The sequence below is a fragment of the Mastomys coucha genome, unplaced genomic scaffold (genome assembly GCF_008632895.1).
Source record: "Mastomys coucha isolate ucsf_1 unplaced genomic scaffold, UCSF_Mcou_1 pScaffold13, whole genome shotgun sequence".
NCBI classification, from domain to species: domain Eukaryota; kingdom Metazoa; phylum Chordata; class Mammalia; order Rodentia; family Muridae; genus Mastomys; species Mastomys coucha.
Genome location: NW_022196895.1, coordinates 11556435 through 11576677, shown reverse-complemented (window position 1 = coordinate 11576677; position 20243 = coordinate 11556435). Strand labels below are relative to the sequence as shown.

General features: G+C 36.8%; 1 protein-coding gene across 1 annotated transcript in view; it reads right to left on the bottom strand.

The window, feature by feature from the left end:
* Positions 1 to 20243, bottom strand: part of Taf4b (TATA-box binding protein associated factor 4b) — a 115466-nt gene that overhangs the window by 32288 nt on the left and 62935 nt on the right. The window contains exons 12-14 of the mRNA XM_031365034.1: positions 19991 to 20116; positions 16047 to 16103; positions 7614 to 7718 (exon numbers count right to left, since the gene is read on the bottom strand). Of these exons, the coding sequence (XP_031220894.1) occupies positions 7614 to 7718; positions 16047 to 16103; positions 19991 to 20116 (288 nt within the window). The remainder of the gene's footprint in view (positions 1 to 7613; positions 7719 to 16046; positions 16104 to 19990; positions 20117 to 20243) is intronic.

Here is a 20243-nt window from a genome sequence, read left to right as displayed (position 1 = left end):
AAAAAAAAAAAAAAAACTTGCCAGCAGTCATTTCTCATTATCTAGATCAATTCTCAATGGTCTATCTGAACTTCTTTCCCCAATATCCTATGAACTTGCAATAAGACACTTGATAATAATATTTTATAAGTTGATAATATTTAAAGAATGGTTAGCTTAAAAATAAGAACTTAGAATGTCTAAAATTAAAATAAATAACTCCTTTTCAAGGCCCAGAACATTTAAAAAGTACCAATAATAAGACTGTATTAATTTGTAGTGAAAAGTAGCAACACCTAATATTTTCACATTGCTCTGTGTATTAGAATTCAGTTGTGGAAGTATTATATACATTTTGCAAACTAGACTCACATAATTCTAACTACTAATAACAATTTAATTTATTCATAAGCAAAGATTCAAAACAGTCTCATTTTTTTTTCCTTCTACCTCAAGAACTAGAATTATAGGAAAACCCCTATTTCTAAGAGTAAATGTATATTCTACAAACTTAATTCAGTGCCCGTCTTTAAAGAAACAAGGTCCAGAGAACAGAATATCAAAATGATTTCATATATCATTCCTATCTTATTTGTCAGAGAAATGGATTTAGCATTATGACTGATACTATTCAAGTTATTGCAGTGGCCAAAAAATCAGTATATACAATACCAAAAGAACATGAAATAGAGTTCTTTCCAAAAAACCAGTATATATAATACCAAATAAACATAAAATAGAATTCTTTACTGTTTTCTATTTTTAAAAAGAAAAATGCCTTTAAATTACTGTGGTAGTTTAAATGAGAAGGACCTCTATAAGTTTACATATTTGAATGCTGGGTCCACAAGTTGGTAGAACTGGTTGGGAAGGATTAGGAGGTATGACTGGTGGCATCCCTCCTATGCTTCACCCAGCAGCTATCTGGCAACAGCCAGGTAGGCCTAGCTTACTATAAATGGGTCTGTTTGACCCCTCCTCAAATTTCTCTGCCCCCCAACTCTCTCTTTGACTCCCTTCTCTCCCTCTCTCCTCTAAGATCTTTCCTCCTTCTTTCCACATGTTTCTGGCTGGCCTCTCCTCTTCTCCCCCACCCCTTCCTCTCTCTCTCTCTGAGAGAGAGACATCAACTGTGAGGCAGAAAGATGAATAAATTAAATTGTTATTAGTACTGAGAATTATGTAAGACTAGTTTCCAACTACTCCCTTCTCAACTCCCCTTCCCACACCCTAAATAAACTATTCTACACTATATCTGTCTTATGACTGGTACCTCACAGGGAAGTGATGCCTCAGCATGGGCCCACTGTGGCACCCCTCCCACATCACCATTCTATAAAACATATACTTGGCTTTTTATAAAAAACACTTTGTTGAAAGAAGTGTATCACTGGGAGTGGGCTTTGAGGTTTAAAAAAGAATCCCTGCCATTCCCAGTGAGGTTCTCTCGTTTTCCCTCCTTTCCCCCATCATCTTTCTGCCTCACAGTTGATGTCTCCACATACAAGTCCTCTGCCACTGCTCCAGTGCTACCATGTTGCCCATCATGATGGTCACAGACCTACTTCTCTGAGTCTCTGATTAAATGCCTTCTTTTAAAAGTTGTCTTGGCCACATTTCTTCACAACAATAGCAAAGAAACAAGACAATTACCAGTAGCAAAAACCAGCAAAAAGAAAATAGTCTTGAATTTCAGAATAAAAATTTTACTAGAATACCAGCTGACTGAAGAAGTGGATGTTTTGAATTCAGGATAACATTACTTAAAAATCTGACAACCACCTAAGTTTAAATTCCAAGAAATAACAGGAGTAACCTGTGTCTTAGTTCCTAAAATTAAAAAAGCACTATATAAGCAGAAATTTCAATGTTTATACCCAAGGTAAAGAATATATTGAGAGTAAAAATTAGTTTGATGATTTTTTTTTTTTTTTTTTTTTTTTGCGTTTTAATATTGATAGTTTGCACAGTCGTTTTTATCTCTGTATGATATATTGCCATTTTGGACTTTGTCCCATTGCCATAATAACTAAAACAGAGTAAGAAGGTGACAGCTAGTAAAGGGGATTAAGGAGGATTATGAATCCCTCATCTGGAATTTCAGCTATTACCAACTCCCACACATGTACAACATCTTAAGAGATACTGTTTACATAAAAGTGCAAGGCCAATAGAAAGCATGGCTTCATGATGCAACTTGTAGGAGGTTGCCATCCATAATTGGATGAACTTTGCAACAATGCAGCTGTTCCTGGACTCCTGTAAGTAACTCCTCACTTGTACTGTGTAAGCAACCCCAAAAAGCTCAATAGTCTCAACAAGCTGGACTTTGGTATGCCAGTGGTACCTAGCTAGAGTGGACAGATATTTGTGTCTCCCCAGAAAAATTAAGCCAACAGACAAATTGCATAAAATAAATTTTACAATGGAATATAAAAGGCACATTCATTTCCTACCAAACACCTGAGACATAATATATAAGGAAGGCAAAACATGTAAAACTCTATTGGGTCTGGTGAGGTGGCTTCATGGTTACGGATGCTTGCCACACAAACCTAGAGACCTGAATTCATCCTGAGATTCTGTGTATAGGAAGAGGGAAAGGGCCAATTCTAGAAAGCTGTACTCCGATCTCCAAAGGCATGCTATATCATGTGCACATGCATACACAGACATGCTGAGTCCTGCATGTCCATGAAAGGGATGGCGTGACATGGTAGCAATCCCCAGAACAGAGCCAGTAGGCTATGGGCCTCCATAAGGGGCATAGGCTTGTTTGTATATTTTACTTTATGTTCCTCCTTCTGAGAAATGTCCTCTCTGCCAAAGTTAATGACTCCAGGATAATCAGAGACAGCACGAGTCTGGGAGGCAAGGGTTTGTCTATGTCCTTAGCAAGAATGGTAAACACTGTGATCTTCAGGATAGCCCTTAAGGCTGTGGGAAAGAACCCTGTGAACATGTGTTCAAAAATACATAACTTCTCAACTATGCAAAATATAAGGATGCAATATGAAGTATATGAGGGGCTTCACGGACCTAAAAGAACAAAGGCAGCTGCACTACAAATCAGCTCGTCAGAAAGATGTTAAGAAAGGGAATAAAGAGATTTGGGGAGTGGTGATGTCAGAGCCAGATCCCACCCAACTAGCAGATGGTCTGTGTTTACAAAGGCAAGCAGATCTCTGAATTCATTTGCAATGTTAAAAATAACGTGATTGCTGTCTCTTCTAAGAAACAAGGGGTTGGGGTCTTGGAATGCTGATTTGTTGGGGTCTTGGAATGCTGATTTGTGAGATAACCAAAAGGAAATCTGAACTAAATGACTGAACTGATATGTAAATAGAAGACTGGGCTTTGGTCTGTGAGAGCTGAGCTATCTGAATAAGCTGTCTGGAGATCTCCAGAGAAAGCTTTCTCAAGCAGAACACAGGCTGTCAGTTTGTGCCCCACAATTGACTTCAAGTTGTTTTTTCACTGGTTCCAAATATTCCCGTCTTCAGAATCCCTCTCCAAGCTCCTCAGCTTGGTCTATGGCATATACAAATTAAGTAAATTTAAAAATAAATTTTATAATAAAACAAGATTTAATATCCTTAACATCTGTGACAAATTCAAATTAGACTAAACTGAAAGGCCTAGAGCAACGGTTCTCAACCTGTGATTTGTGACACTGTTGGGGACAGAATGCACCTCTCACAAGGGCCACATATCAGATATTTATATTATGATTTATAGCAGTAGCAAAATTATAGCACTGAAGTAGCAACAAAATAACTTTATGGTTGGGGGTCACTATAACAGGAAGAACTATATTAAAGGGTTCTAACATTAGGAAAGTTGAGAAGAAACCCTGGCCTTTCTCAGGGTCATTTGAGCTAAAACTATAGTATTTCTACAGTGATGACAAAGATAAAGTATTAAGCACTTACTTGATACCAGAATTTACATAAAATTAATCCATAAAGTATTACAAGGCAAGTGTTATATCTTTCCAACCTACTGGAATAATTTAGAATGAGGCTTAAAGGACTTGTCCAAATTTAAAAGCTTGATAGTTAAGAATCAAGCTCAGGCTGGGCGGTGGTGGTGCACGCCTTTGATCCCAGCACTTGGGAGGCAGAGGCAGGGGGAACACTTGGGAGTTCGAGGCCAGCCTGGTCTACAGAGTGAGTTCCAGGACAGCCAGGGCTATACAGAGAAACCCTGTCTCGAAAATAAAAGAAAAAAAAAAAAGCTCAGACCTGTACTGTATATCTACCTACTTATTAACCCACGTGCTATAGTGAGTTCTCACTAGGAAAACATTTTATAGACTCTGCCATATAATGTCACTACAATAGAAAAGTAGGTCAGGAACTTAAACAATACTTATGTGAGTTACAATATTAAATAGTTACTAAGTGGGTGGAAAGCCTTATAATATTTTAGACACGAAAGGAAAAGAATGCTAAAAAGGTCTGTTCATAGTCATATACTTAGATGATTTGACATGCTCTCCTAGATATTTTACCCAGATTCACACATATATGAACAAAAACAAAGGGGAGTGGGTTGTTCAGTGCTAGGAGAGTAGAAAATAATTTCTCTGCTGTACTAGCTTTATCATACTTTTAAGTATATTAGGATTGGAAACATTGAAGACATTATGCTAACTCAAACCAGTAGTGAAAAGAAAAATACCATCAAATTACACTTCTGTGTGATATCTGAGGAGTTAGATTTATAGAAGCAGAGTTGAGTGAGGTTTACAAGGAGTTTAGGAAATGGAGAAATGGAAAATTGTTGAATCAGTATTTTGTTTTAATCTTACAAAATATATAAAGTATGTAAGATCTTTCAATAACGTGAATATATTCAATGAACACTATCTATACACTTAAAATGGTCCAGATGGTTTTTAAGAGGTTTTGGTACTAAAATATCTGTAGCTATATATCAGGTCCAGGGTGTACCATCTGACAAACTATGTGAAACTCTAAGTTTAGTCTCTAGAACTACCAATAATAACTAAGTACATAAGTAAGATATATGTCATGAGAACAGCATTTTTGTATTGCCCAATAATATAGCCAATGGCCAAAAGTAAATATTAAAATTCATGTTCATTAAAAGGATGAGAATTTCCTCCCTAATGCTAACTAGTTTCATTTCATGAGCTTAATAACCATATGCAGCAGACACAAATTATTTTCATATTCATAGCAAATTCTATTAGGACAGGTTAACAGTATGTAAAAAATGACACTAATACAAATATAAATGCATTTGACTTAAAATTGTGTTAAAGGTGGCATTTCAAATCAGCAAGGTAAGAATTACTGAGTAAATGGTGTTAACTAGTTATTTGGACCAAGGAACTAAAACTAAGGCACATTAACAACTTTCCCTCCTCTTTGATACAATGTCTCACTATACAGCCCCAGCTGGCTCAACTTTGCTATATAAGAAAGGCTAGCCCCCAACTTCAAGTTCCACTTAGATGACCGTTGTACACTGGCTAGTCTATATTTAAACTCTTAGAGATTTAGGAATAAACCTAAAACACATTTTTCTTTTTTTTAATGAGTGAAAAAGTTCATGCAATCTCACAGTTTCAAAGAAGTCAACTCATCAGGACAGGAAAAACATGGTGGAACAGAGAAGTTCACTTTACTGAGCCAAAAAGAATGCTGGATAAATGCACAAAGCCGTGGGTTCAATAACCAGCACTATGAAAAAAGGTAGGAAAAAATAAAAAATATAGACCTAAAAAGTACAATGTAATTCTAATTAAGAAAGGGCTCTCATAGCCATGACGCCAACAATGCCTGAACTTAGGAAGAATTGTGGCAGAAGGATCCAAGTTCAAGGTTAGGCTGGGCTACACAGTGAGAACCTGTTTCAAAATAAAACAAAAAGAATCAAGGGATAGAGATTATAAAAGAGAATATAAGCCTAAAAGACAATAATGGAAGACTGATTTTACAAAAAAAATAAAGCTATCAAATGTAAAGCAAAGCAAACAAATAAGCAAATTTTATATGAATAAAGAACAGAAAAACAGAAAAGAAAATGATAGAAAGGTTTCTGTTTCTTTAATTAATTGTAAAGCATAATTCAGTGGGAAAAAGAAAAACTGTCTCTAACTTTGTATATGTCTGCGTTTTTCTGGTAAATTTTTTTAGCTATTCTTTAACCTTGTAATTTTAGAATTTCACTTACACAGCAGTTTAAGTAAAAGGAACTCCTAAGAGGCAATGAAAGCAAAGACCTGAAAAATGACCTGAGCATTTATTGGAGAAGTAGGTAAATAAATTATGATTTATGATTCATTTAAACATAGCGCTATCATGTATACAAGTTTTAAAAAATTCAGGATATGATGGTGCATGTTTGTAATCCCAGCATTCTGAAGGGGAATGCGAGGTGTAGGTGTAGATGTTCCAGAATATCACCTGGCAGCCTGCAAGCCAGATAACCTGCAGTAAGCACAACAGCAGCAGATCCAAGAGGGACACTGCCTTGAGAGAGTCAAAGGTGAGACCTGAGTCCTGTCACTGTTCTCTGACATCCTACATGCATTTTAACAAGTGTTCGTATCCCACTCATATACACAAATGTGTACAAAATAATTAAAAATTTAAAACAGAATTTAGGAAAAAATAATAATAAATAATTCATTGTGGTTTCAATATGCTTGGCTTAGGGAGTGGTAATATTAGGAGTTGTGGTCATGGTGGAGTAGGTAAGTCACCGTGGGGGTGGACTTTGAGACCTTCCTCCTAGCTTCCTGGATGTCAGTCTTTTGTTTATCTTTGGAACAAGGTGTAGACCTCTCAGCTCCTTCACTAGCACCATGCCTGGCTGGACACTGCATGCTTCCTGCCTTGATGATAAGGGACCGAACCTCTGAACCTGTAAGCTAATCCCAAATAAATATTGTCCTTTATAAGAGCTGCCTTGTGGTATCTCTCCACAGCTATGGAAACCCAAACTAAGATAGCCATATAAACACATTTTGTGCTCAGAAATAAGAGGGTCAATGCAGTCTTAGGAAAGAATATAGGTTTAGATAAACAAAAGGGAGATTACATAAAAAATGTCAGAAAGGGACCTAGAGTGTGACGGATCAGTCCTTCAAGTATATATAGCTCTTGCAGAAGAACCAAGTTCAATGTCTAACACTTATGTTACCTGGTTCAAAAACACCTATAACTCAAGCTTCTGGGCATCTGACACCTTCTATCCAATACAGTCATCTGTATTTACATGCCCAAACCCACATACAATACCCACCTCCCCACCCACAATACATTAAAAAGGAATATTCACAAATGTTAGAAAGAATATACAGGTTTTTTAAAATGGAAACGGCATACTTGGAAATAGAGACTAAAAATAATTACATAATTAAAAATAGAGTTGAAAAAACACATGTTAAAAAAACTGGCAAAATAGATTTTATAAAAATATTTAGAATTTATATAAAAAAGTTCTGCAAAGCAGAAAAAAAGAAAGTTTAGTATCATGTAGTACAAGATAGATGATTTCCATGCCTCTTGCCTTTGTTCTCTTTTCGGCTTATGTTTTTGACATAAAAAGAAAACAATAACAATAACAAAACCCAACAACACAAACACTATTATTAGTACCTCATTTCCTGCTTCTAGTGATCTCTTCTTCCGTGGTCCAATAGCTGCAAGAGCTGTGAGATTAGCATCTCTATATTGGATCTGGGCGAGCTCCAACTGTTGCAACTAGAAGATGGGGGTAAGGAGGGAGAGTCAGTGTTTATACAGATGCTCAGAGAGAAAGAAAATGATCACAAAGCTAATTTCTGTATTTATTCCCAAATAAAATTATCGACTAAAATAAATATTGACTCCCTCCAAGCCCAAGGCATATTCCTGAAGTCATGACTCCACTAGCTCCTAGTCCTTAGTCTTCTTGCAGAAGAAACAGAGCTCAGGGAAAGGGAAGTACAGACCGAAGAAAAAAATAAAAGGCCTCTAATGCAAAAGTTCCTCCCAGTTTAAACAGGGAGACATGCCTGCAGAAAAAATTACAGCAAGTTAGAAGAAGATTGGTCAAGCTACAGTCATCCTTTTTTGATTAAAAGGAAAGCAGCAGAGTGTTTGAACATTACAGAGCATAAAAGGGTATTCACTGATAACTCAAAAGAAAAAAACATTGCACAGTGAGAGTATAAGAGAGTAGGGCAGTTTCATGAAGTCACCAAAGGCATGGTAAAAGCATTAATCAATGTTCTTTATAAAAACATTTGCAAAAAAGATTTGTGGGCTTATTTTGTATTTATCTCCATGGTAAAAATCTTGAGTGATATACATCAGTCTGGAATGGCTAAAACTACAAGGCACAATTTTTCAGTCTTAGGACAATACAGAAGGTATTCACAAAAGAGATCTTATTGAAAAAGGATTTCAAAGTGATTATGTGTGGAAACAGTGATGTATTTTTATAAAGACAAAATAAAAATAAAATATTACTGCATAAGCCCTTCAGCTTTTCTAGAAGAGAAAAAGAACATTCAATTCTTATGAAATCCTATTGCTGTGTAAGGCAAAAAAATAGTTGTTGAGCCTGAATGATAGTCACAGCCAACAGGATCAAGACAGTCAGTCCACTAAGAAAAAGTTACACTAGGGATATTCTTAGGAAGCAAAACAGTAACCAAGGTTCAAACATGGTGCACCAAGGATAAGGCCAAGAGCACAGCACAGGGACCATCACACACACACACCAGCTCTCATCTTCACGTTAGATCACCTAGTTTTCAGAGCTGTGAAAATAAAATCCTGTTGGATATATGCTATTTGCTGGTTTTTTTTTTTTTTAAATGTAGTAGCATAAATATATTTAGAAAACCAGTAATCAAAGTAAGTAAACTAGGAAATATTCTATTTGCACTAAAATTTATAGAGTAGAAATCCTTTTAAGCTGTAGGCTTTCTTATAAATAAATTGTTAGATAAGGGTTTTCAGAAGTTATAAAATCTTTTGTTGCTGCTGGCCTTTTTAATAAAAAACTATAGTCAAGAGTCTGATGCTGCCACAATCCAGAACTTCTACGTAACAAAAAAAACTGGTTCTCATTACTCTACCCTACAGCACAAATCAAATAAAAACATATTTTAAAGGCCTTCCCTATAGATATATGGTATCTTCAAGATAAGTCTTACCAAATAAGGGCCCCCTCCCACACCTTGCAAGGAAGGTTTTTAAATTGACCATGTAAATAAATAGCTCTTCTTTCACACGTTTTAGAAAAATTTCCAAAACAAAACAAAACAAACAAAAACATCTGAAAAACTGGCCATAGTTTTAATTGGTTTTTTAGTTAAAACACATTCTCAAAACCAATGCTGTTTAACTAGCACAAAGCAAAGAAATCAGACATAACTAGAACAAAAGAAAGCTCTGGGCATTAATACAGATTTGGCATCTGTAGTTGAAGATGATGACAACATGAAGCTCAGGAAAAAATTCAAGAGAACAACATGATTATATATGCAGAAAAGCTAAATTATCAATGAAAAGCATCACCACCACCACCACCCTCTCTCCCAATCATGGCTGGTAGGCAAAATGGCCTAGATGGGTGAGTGAGATGCTTGCTAATGAACCTGATGACCTGAGATTTGATCCTTAGGACCCACAAGGTAGAAAAGAACCAGCTTCCAAGTTGTCTTCTAATCTTCACATTTATATGTGCTGAGAGTACACACACATACACACACACACGTCATATACAAGTAAATGTAAGACACACACACAAAAAAAATCACTCTAGTTTTAATGAATGCATTTAGCAAAACTTCAAGATACAAGTTGTCACAAACAATAATAATCCTCTACCAAATATTAGTAAGGGACAGGTGGAACCAAATACTTTGAAATGAAATACTGAGGAATAAATTAAGTACAGCTATTTGTATGCTTCAAGCCACAAAATATCATGCAAGAAAAACAAATTAAGAGATGACTGTTCATGAATTAATAAATTGTACTTGATAAAGATTTTAAAAGATAAAGGATATAGCTTAACAGCAGAGCACCTATCTAGTATGTGTGAATCTTTGGGCTTAATACCTAGAACCCAACTCCCCTGCCTTGTACATCAAAGGGATTTTTGCAAATTGACTCAAGGATCTATCACCCTAGAATGTGAGGGCTGGTTAAAGGACCAAAAATGATCAGAACTCCTGTGTCAACACTGAGCCTCTGCCTACCCAGCTAACTAATCTACTTCCACTTTGGAAGTACTTGTCCCCAACTTTTAAAATAAACTGCTTCTTTTCTACCACACACACAAAATCTGTCTTTACCACCTAAATGTCTAGCATTATGTATATTGAAAAAAATGGAAAGGGAGGAAAAAAAAAGAGCAGTGGTAGTTCACATTTTGAATTATAGAACTTAGGCGGCACAGGTGGGTGGATCTCTCAGTCCAAGGCTACCATGATTTATAGTGAGTTCCAGGGCAACCAGGGATACACAGAGAAAGTCTAACTTGAAAAACAAAAAAGGAAGGAAGGAAAGAAGGAATGGAGGGAGAGAAAAAGAGAGGGAGGGAGGGAAGAAGAAAAGGAGGGAAGGAGGAAAAGAGAAGGGAGAAAGGAAGAAGTGGAGGAGAAAGTGAACATCCATGTGTAAAATAAGGTTTAAAAACATCCAATCTGTACCTAAACGGCAAATGTTATACAAAAATTAACTCAAGGTGTAGAAACATAAACTTGTATAAAAAGAACAAAAGAAAATCTTCATGAGTTGGGAATCTAGCAAAGACTTCTTAGATGTGACATATCTATTCACAAAAGCACTGACAAACTGGTCTTCATTGAAATTAAAATCTTCTGATCTGTGACAGACACATTTAAGAATATCAAAGGCTAGTTTTATGTCAATTTGACACAAGCTGGAATCATCTTGGAAGGAAAAAACTCAGCTGAGAACAAGCCTCCACCAGACTGGTCTGTGGTGCATTTCCTCAATTGATAATTGATGTGGTGGGCCCAACTCACACTATTAGTGGTGCCACCTGGGCTGCTGGTACTAAGCCTGGTGGCTATAAAAAAAAAGCAGGCTCTGAACAAGTCAGTATATAGTGATCTTCCATATCCTTTGCTTCAGTTCCAACATTCAATTTTTGGCTTTGAATTCTTATCTCAAATTCCCTTCACATGGACTGTGGTTGGGAATACAAGTGTTGATGCCTGCCTTCTAGCATAGCTGAAGACATTTTGTTCCATGCCTGCCAGCTATTTCATATTGTTACTGTAGTATGCCTGCCAGTCATTGTCACTGAAAAGTAATTTGACTCAGAGCAGGTTAAACCACAGGTTTGTTAATTTTAAGAAATTCTACAAAGCTTTACATAGAACCTATTAAATTAAAGGTCAATATGAACTGTTAAAATTAACAGTCTAAAATGGCTTGAGTCAGAGCTGACTGCTGGGCAGCACTTCCAGCACCGATATATGAACTCATTATGGTTTTGTCGTTTTAGCCTTTATACATTGACACGTAAAAATGTTCGGGGTCATAGTTTCAGACCCTGAATTCCGAGCTACGGCTCTGATTGATCAGTCTTAGGGTGTGTGTGACTGAGTTTGGGGTTTGGGTGGTTTGTGGGGTGACTCCTGAATTCCAGTAAGTAAACCCTTTCTTTCCAGGGCTGCTGCTATGGTCATGGTCTTAATCACAGAATTGGTACCAGGTCATGACAGATCTGGCCATGTGTTTTAGGGAAGATTGTGGAAGGACTTTGGAATTTTTGGCTGGAAAAGCCATGAAAACTCACAGCTTAATGGGCTGTTGTGGGAGCTTTGAAGACACAGAAAGCAATGAAGATGATGGAGATCTGGCTTGTGAAGAAAGTTTCAGAGGGAAGCAAAGATATTGCCGAGATCATTTATGTGATGTTCAGAATTTAATCTGTGGTTCTAGTCAACTGGGGCTGAAGAATCAGTCATGATTAACAAGAGACCAGCACTACTGAAGTGAAACCTTTGCTGTACTAGAACAACTGATGTTGGCTAGTAGCAACTGAGATATTAGTAGTAATTAAGGAGAGACTAGTGTCATAGAAGATTGTAAATCTGGGAGCATTTACTCGGGGTGGGCACAGAGAGCATGTGATCTATTGAAGGCTGGGGCTGATGTACCTCAGGCTAGCAGCTAAACTTGGTAAGATGTAAGAATCATTCAGATTTGCTGCACACAATGGTGCACTCCTTTAATTCCAGCACTTAGGAGGCAGAAGCAGGTGGGTCTGTGTAGGCTTGAGGCCAGAACAAACAGGTCTACACAGAAAGTTCCAGGGCTACATAAGGAGACTCTGTCTCAAACAAACAAATAGAACAAAACAAATAGAACAAAATGTCCTCTCAGGTGTAGCGATATACACCTTTAACCAGAATTTGGGAGGCAGAGACAGAAGGATCTCTATGAATTCTAAGTCTGCCTAGTTTATACAAAGTATACCAAGGTAGTCAGAGCTAAATAATGAAACTCAGTCTCCAAAAGAAAAAAAGAAAGAAAGAAAAAAGAAAAAAAGAAAAAAAAGTAACAACAGCAAAAGACCAAAATGGTCTTTTTCAAAATATACTTTCTATTCATAAATGAGGCCTTATATGCAGTACTCTATTAATTATATAATAGCAGTCTATGGAAAGTTGTGCCCTGAGTTTTCAGTTTCATAATCTATTTAGAAAAACAATCTTATTTCAGAGTACACGTTTCTAATTTGTCATACATTTTAATCACTTCCCCATAGGTTGCTATGCAAAGTCAATACATGATTATAGTCCTTTCCCCCCTTTATTGTCTGATATAAAATGAAACTGAGAATGCCTTCAAGTGTTAAAAAGAAAATGAATGAGTTTTTGTTTCACTCTGCACAGATCCACAGAACTCACATTTCTCAAAGGAGAAAAAAGAAATCCAAATGGTTATACGGGTCATAAAATATATTTTAAAAACTCTTTAAGAAATCAGGATGCTTAAACTTTAAGGTCAGATGACTTGCCCTGCAGAATTTGGAGTGATGTACTAAGGGAAACCACTAAGGGCAAGATAGATGTTAATTTATAACAAACAACACACATTTCAGACAAGATAGATGTTAGTCTATGACAAACAACACACATTTCAGACAGGTCTGCAGCTGTACTAAGCCTGCTTATTTGGAATTAGAATCTGACAATTAGTAATGTACTTTAAAGATTCACAAATCAAGGGTAAAATGGGAACATGCCACTATTCACATTTTAGAAAAATTATCTATTAATTTCTAAATTGCATCAGTGAAAGTTGTTTTTAGAGAAACAATAACAATCTAAAACAAAGCAAAACAAATGGACAAACAAAAAAACACTACACGCAGAAAACTGAAAAGATACCCTTCAAGTTTAAGATAAAAGTGTCTGAATTACACAGATGGCCCCAGACATTCTGCTAGACAGCAGTAAGGTTTCTAAATGGATAACCTGTCGGGTCAATGCCAACAGTATGTAGCAGGAGCCATTGCACTGTGCTGAGCCTGGGCTGAAGGCAAACCCAAAGGCAGCCAGATGAGAACAGCATTTGAAGAAGTCAATACAAGAAAAAAAGCAATCACAGGATACCTTCATAAAAACTTGCCAATTTAACAGATTGTCATAGAAACTAAACATAAAAATATGAAGTTTCAAAACTATTTTAGAAAAAAAAAAAAAGGAAAACTCTACGAGAACTATCAGTATCATTCAAAGTCTAGATTTAGGCATGATCTGAAACATGAAAAGCACCCTAGCTGACACATCTCCAAGCCTAAACAAAGCCTACAACTTCTTCAAGCAGTTCTTTTGTAATTCCGCATTTATAATGCTGTCATTAGTCCATTTCCAGTGACCAGTTTGTAAAGGGAAACAAAGCTGTTCTAATAGAACAACCACTACAAAACAGCACTAATCTTCCAATTAAGTCAAGAAAACTTTCTAGTTAATACCAAAATAACAAACCACAGTATTTCAGCTTCTACAAGTGCATACCTTTATAAATTACTTTCTAAGAGAATATTTCAACTCCAGAGTAAGGTAGAGATAATATTTCTATAATCAAAATACCCATGTGTATGACTCTGAAAGGGACAGAAGGAAGACAAAAATGAAAATATTTAACTTTCAAACTAACAACAACTTTGCAAAAATAAATACTTCAGAAGGGCTCTCTTCTTCAACCCAGACCAAGAAATTTGATTCCTTTTGATCACAGTGGATTTACTGTAGAAGACTTTAAAATAGTCTGGAAGGAAATTATATTTCTTTTAGCCTTGCTTGAAAAAGAAACAGTAAATAGAAGTACAAAGGAAAGAACTAGAAGCAGGTCTGCTCTCCACTTCAGTAAAGAAATTGCACCCTGCCCCACAGCGCTGTCTGAGGATTGCTGTCTACATAGTGACTTCATGAAACAAAGCCATCTCTTTCAGAGCTGAAAAAAAAAAAAATCTAAATAGCCATGTTTATGAAGCAACAACACACAGGGTAAGATAATTAACTTTCCAAGATAGAAGTATTCAAGAAGAGCTACCCAGGGCTCAGAGCAATGACAAGTGGCATGGTTACACATATCTATCACTTATTTAGGTTTGCTTAGAAAGAATGGTAGACATGGTTCTCAGACTAAGTGTTAGATACAGTTCCACTGGAAGGAATTTAAAATAAGAAACAATTTGCTTAAAGTGACTCTGGCTCCACCACATTAACGTTCTTCTTTTCCTGCCCTAATCATTATTACCCCTTTACCCAGAGTTCATGTATTTTCTTTCTCTATGCTACAGAAAATACAACACATTGATTCTAAGAAGAATCTTCTAATTTACATGTGTTTTGCCTCAGCTTCCACATTAATCCAAACAATAAGGGCCTTGGAACATTAATAAATAACCTGCTGCTGCTGGCACCCAGGTGCCAAGTGCTGTAATGCCGAGGACAACAAATTTCATAGTTCAAGAGGCACAGTTAAGAAAAAGGTTGCTCAGGAAATCACTCGCATTTAGCACAAAGATCCTTAAAAATTGCATGAAATCAGTCAAGTAACTATAGAAACCAATTTCTTCAGCTCCATATCACACATCTCACACCTCAATTGTCTTTATTATCATCTGCTGTCAGATCCTTAAGAAGGAATGTGAACAGGCTTGATGATTTATTCAGGAGGGAAAAGAATCTGTAGGTCAAGTGAAAATTTTCACACACACACACACACACACACACACACACACACACACACACCCTTTCAACCTTAGGTACTTTCATTTCACTCAGTTCTCAGTAGCTCTGGGGGCAACTCCAGTGAGATCCAATATTAAGGCTCAATTAAAATAAGCTCCAATTAGTGGAGCTTTTTTCTCTGAGGCTAGAGAAGTCAGGAAATGGATATTGGGAAATGTAAAAAGTCAGCTACTGAGAGGAGGCTGCAGACATAAATGAACTTATTTGTTGATTTCTACAGTTGCTATGCAGAGGCCTCTGGGAGTAAAAGCTTAACCAGTCTAAGCTATAAACTAAAACCCCTGCAGCTAAACATGAACTGTGTGAAACAAGGGCTCCATTCCAGAACAGAAAACTGCTGGGCCCAGAAAATTAAAAGCCAGAGGCATTTTCCATTTAAAACTAAATCCCAGTACCGCCTCCCAGCCAAAGAATTATAAGCAGTATCAGATTTACAAAACGAACAATTACCCTGGAAAAATGTAGCCTATTGTACAGTCCCAGATGCTAAATCTCAAAAGTTTCTTTTTTCTTTCTTTTAATCCCACACTATATTCCTCCAAGTATATGGTTGCAGTTTACAAAGAGCCATTTCCAGAAAGGCATAAGCCTTGAAAATAAATTTTAAAAGGAGAGCACATAGCTCACTGACCTCATTTGAAGTACTGCCCTTGCCTTCAGCAGTTCCTGTCCTTCCCCAAGGCTTTTGCAAATGGTATGCAACAGTAAAATAAACCCTGACCTAATTGCCAAGAGTGAGGCTGCCAACCTTCCCTCAAACACAAAGACCAGAACAGTAACTTGAAAGTCCTACCTCTTTGGCTTTCTGTTTTAATCTCAGCTGCTCTGGATCTTCTTTATTGGAGCGGCTCTGTCAAAGGAAAAGAAAAATTTAATAGAAATCATCTAAACATGAGCATTGCTGTTAAATATTTAATAAATGATGATTTCTCCTGTGATTGAAAACCCTAGCTCCAGGGGCAATGCCTCGATCTAGTCTAGCTGCACTCCAGCCCTCTCCCCCTCCTTCTCGTCATCTGGCCGGCTGCTGCAGTTCTAGCCTGGAGGAAACACATACTGAGAATGATGCTAACAGTGTCAGTCAGGTCTAGTCAAGGCATGACATGGTTCATGCTGGAACATGGCAAGATGAAAACTGGACAGAACATAAGAGAAGGAAAAGGAGTTTGCGCTCAAATGAATGAAAACAAACAACACTTCAGCAACCTTAGGTAAAGCCCTTTTGGAAAAGCATATGGTATTTTAACTACTATTAAAATCAAGAACTCACCTAGCCTTTCAAATCTCTCAGAAAAGGGTAATTTCTGAAAGTACCACTAGGAAACACAGTCCAATATTTTTATTAGAGTTTTAGGTCTGCTATTGCACTTAATAAAATAATATTGATACTTATACATGCTATAAAACACCAAAATGGGATAAAAAATGATCAGGAGAAATGTGGTAGTTATCTTCTTTTGCTACGTGGTGGGTTAGACATTTGAGTAGAAGTCTGCATAACAAGAAACAGGAAACATTATCACACCAAAACATTAGGGAAGATCAGTCTAACAAAAGATATAGTGAACAGCAAAGACTTCAAATTATAGCAAGCATGATAAATGACAGGATGACCATGTGTTTGAAGCACATAGAAAATATGATAGAGAAAAGAGGTCCAGTGTTGTCTTAACAATCAGCCATTGGAGGAAGACTATTATTGCAGAGCAGAAGATGAGAGTACACTGGAGCAGCCCTTTAGAAGGGGCTCAACTAGGCATACAGAGTATTTACTGCACAGATCTACAACTGAAGGCAGAGACCACATAATGACTAGACTACTCTCAAGCAACTGCCATGAACAGAGGCTTATGGAGAGAATGATGACAGCAGCCTAGAACAGCAAAAATAACAATGACACATAGATTTGCATTCCATTTTGTAAGTCAACAAGACGTGTGGTGGGCTAGATAAACGGTACAAGAATATTTAGACTAGTATTCAATAGTTTATAACATTATTTATTGCATAGTAATTAGAAATAAAGAACCAGTAAACTGTCTTGTAACAATAGATGATTTCTTGCTTATAATGTTTCAAGCTCAAGAAGTAATAGTAATACCTTACTGTACAGTAATACCTTACTGTCCCATCTCCATGCCCTTCCCAGCACAATTGTCAGTACTGGCCCTGAGACAACAGAGTAGTGGCCATGCTATGATGCTCACTCACATCCTTGTGGTTTGAGATGTCCCAGTGAGACATAGGCCAGTGGATATAATGGCAAGGAGCGTGGTCAATAAAATGGGCATGAAGTAAATAGTAGTAGGGAGTCAATCAGCTGAGCTGGTGACATATTAATCTCACTAATCAAATACATACACTGATTGAGGACATAAGTGAAATATTCCAAGGATAATAATGGAAGCAAACTGACTCCAGAAGAAAAAAATTCTGCAATTATTTGGAGGAGAGAGGAAGAGACTATGAATGAATGAATGAAGGAAGGAATGAATGTGTATACACATGAAGACCATTGAACAAGTAAGTGTACAAGTCAGAGAACAACTTATGGGAGTCAGTTCTCTCCTACCAACATGTAGGACCCACGGATCAAACTCAGGTCATCAGGCTGGCAGCAAGAGCTCTTACTCCCAGAGAAATCTTGCAAGCAAAAGAAAGTTTTTATATAGTAGATAGGTTATGAATATAAAAAATGAGGTGCAGGATTAAAGTTAGAGGTAACCATATGAATTCATGATTTTATAATACATGTAGAGATACAGAAAACACTGTAGATATTTGTACATGAGTATATGTAGAGACGTCATACAAATACTTCCGAAAGCTATCCACTAGTATATTCTATATTTAATGACAATGTTAAGCAATGAACATAGCCATGTGTTCTACTACTGGTTTCTGACTAGCATCTTCAAGTAAAAAGAAGCAGAATTTCCTCTAGAAGTGGCTGATTCCAGGATAGAGGCAAGGACAGTAAAGTTTGGCTCCAGAATATCTTAATGACAAAAAGTAGGATATGCTCAATGAGTAATGAAGACACAACAAGGAACAAAGTGCGAGTTTGGAAATGTTTCCCACCTACAGGATAAAACCACTGAATGAAATACTTATTTCTGAAAAGAAAAATGGAACATGAAGAAAAAAGACAAGTAAGATGGCTGATGAAATTTGAACAGGTATTTCTTGCAATGGGCAGCAGTGTTACACTGCCAACAACCTTTTACACACACACACTGTTTAATGTGGTGGGCCAATATTTCTCAGGACTGTTCTACAGAAGTTCTCTGAATTGTCTAGTATAGACAATTACATAACTGTAAATATACAAAAAAAAAATCCCTCTTAACCAAGGTAGAGGGGATTATACACATACCGACAAACCAAAGTAAGAGTGTGTGTGTGTGTGTGTGTGTGTGTGTGTGTGAAGGAGTAGAGATGGAACGAATGCAAGAAAATGTGGGGACATGGGCTGTAGATGGCTCAGAGGTTAAGAGCACTGACTACTCTTCCAGAGGTCCTTAGTTCAATTCCCAGCAATCACATGGTGGATCACAACCATCTGTAATGGGATCTGATGCCCTCCTTCTTGTGTATCTGAAGATAGCTACAGTGTGCACTCATATACAAAAGATAAATAAATCTTTTTTAAGAATGTAGAGACATGAGGGACTCTTTAAAAAGGGGAAAAAAGTATAGTTTTGATACTATTTGTATAAATTGTTTCACAATAAATCAAAGAAGTAATTAGAGCCAAGCATCATGACTGACCTCTGTAAATTCTCGCACTTCAGAGATGGCAACAGGTCAGTGAGTTCAAAGGCAACCTGAGCTACATACTACATAGACCCTGTCTTACCACAGGACAGACTAAAAATAGAAAATAGCAGTTGCTGGGCTGGGTGTTGATGCTGCATGTCTTTAGTATCAGCACTCAGGAGGAAGAGGGATGCCAGTCTCTAAGAGTTCAAGGCCAACCTAGTGTAAGCCACTAGGTAAGCCAGGGCTACACAATGAGACTCTGTTTCAAAAATAAAGATATTAGTATGTAGCTGAGAGAAAAATTATCTTTCAGGAATATGAGAAATTAAAAGTAATGTCTTCAAAACAAAAAACTAAGACTTTGATGGCCAGCCTTCACAATTTCTTGCAAGCTCCAACTATGTCTATGAAGAAGACAGGAGGTACAAAGCATACGACTGTAGTGGCAATGAACTATTATGTGGTACCTAAGTATTACTAGTCCTACAAAACAGCATAAAGGAAGAGTACAGGTCTATTGCTCGACCTGTCTCCCCTGCTATTTCCCATCTCTAACCCCTTTTGTATGAATTTATGTTTGTTCCATATATTCCAAATTATTCCTAATTTTACTATAATCCTCCTATCTTTTAAAAAATGTTCTTGTTAACTTCAACTTGGTACATACCAAATATTGTCTTAAAAGTCTAAAATTTGTATAATATTCTAACCCACGAGTAGGGGCAGGTGGATAGGAATGATATCAGGTACCCCAGAATATGAGGGAGGAGACAAAAGATTGTGACTCATTAAAAAACTGAAAACACCATACCATACCATCTTGGTTGTGAGACACCCTATTAGTAAATTCATTTTAGGAAATTCAAGAGAAATTTAAAGACATAATATAATAAAAGCAACACTGTCAATCGATGAAGCCAACTGTGATCACATTACATGGTCAGACCACATCCCTAGAAAACCATAGTGCTTTACCTTGGCTGCCTTTAGTAACATCTCTCTTTCTTCTAAATCCTTCCTCTGTTTCTCCAATTGGTCAAGCTTTTCAAGAAATTTGAGCTGTGATCTGGTATCAGTAGACAATATGTAATTTTCACTTCCCTAGGGGAGAAAAATTCTTATGATTCTGGTTTTGTGTTAGACATTATAATAGACAATACCAAAGAGAGTAACTTCAACACACACAGGGAACTAGATTTTTTCAGAAGACAATATTTTTTATTCTGTT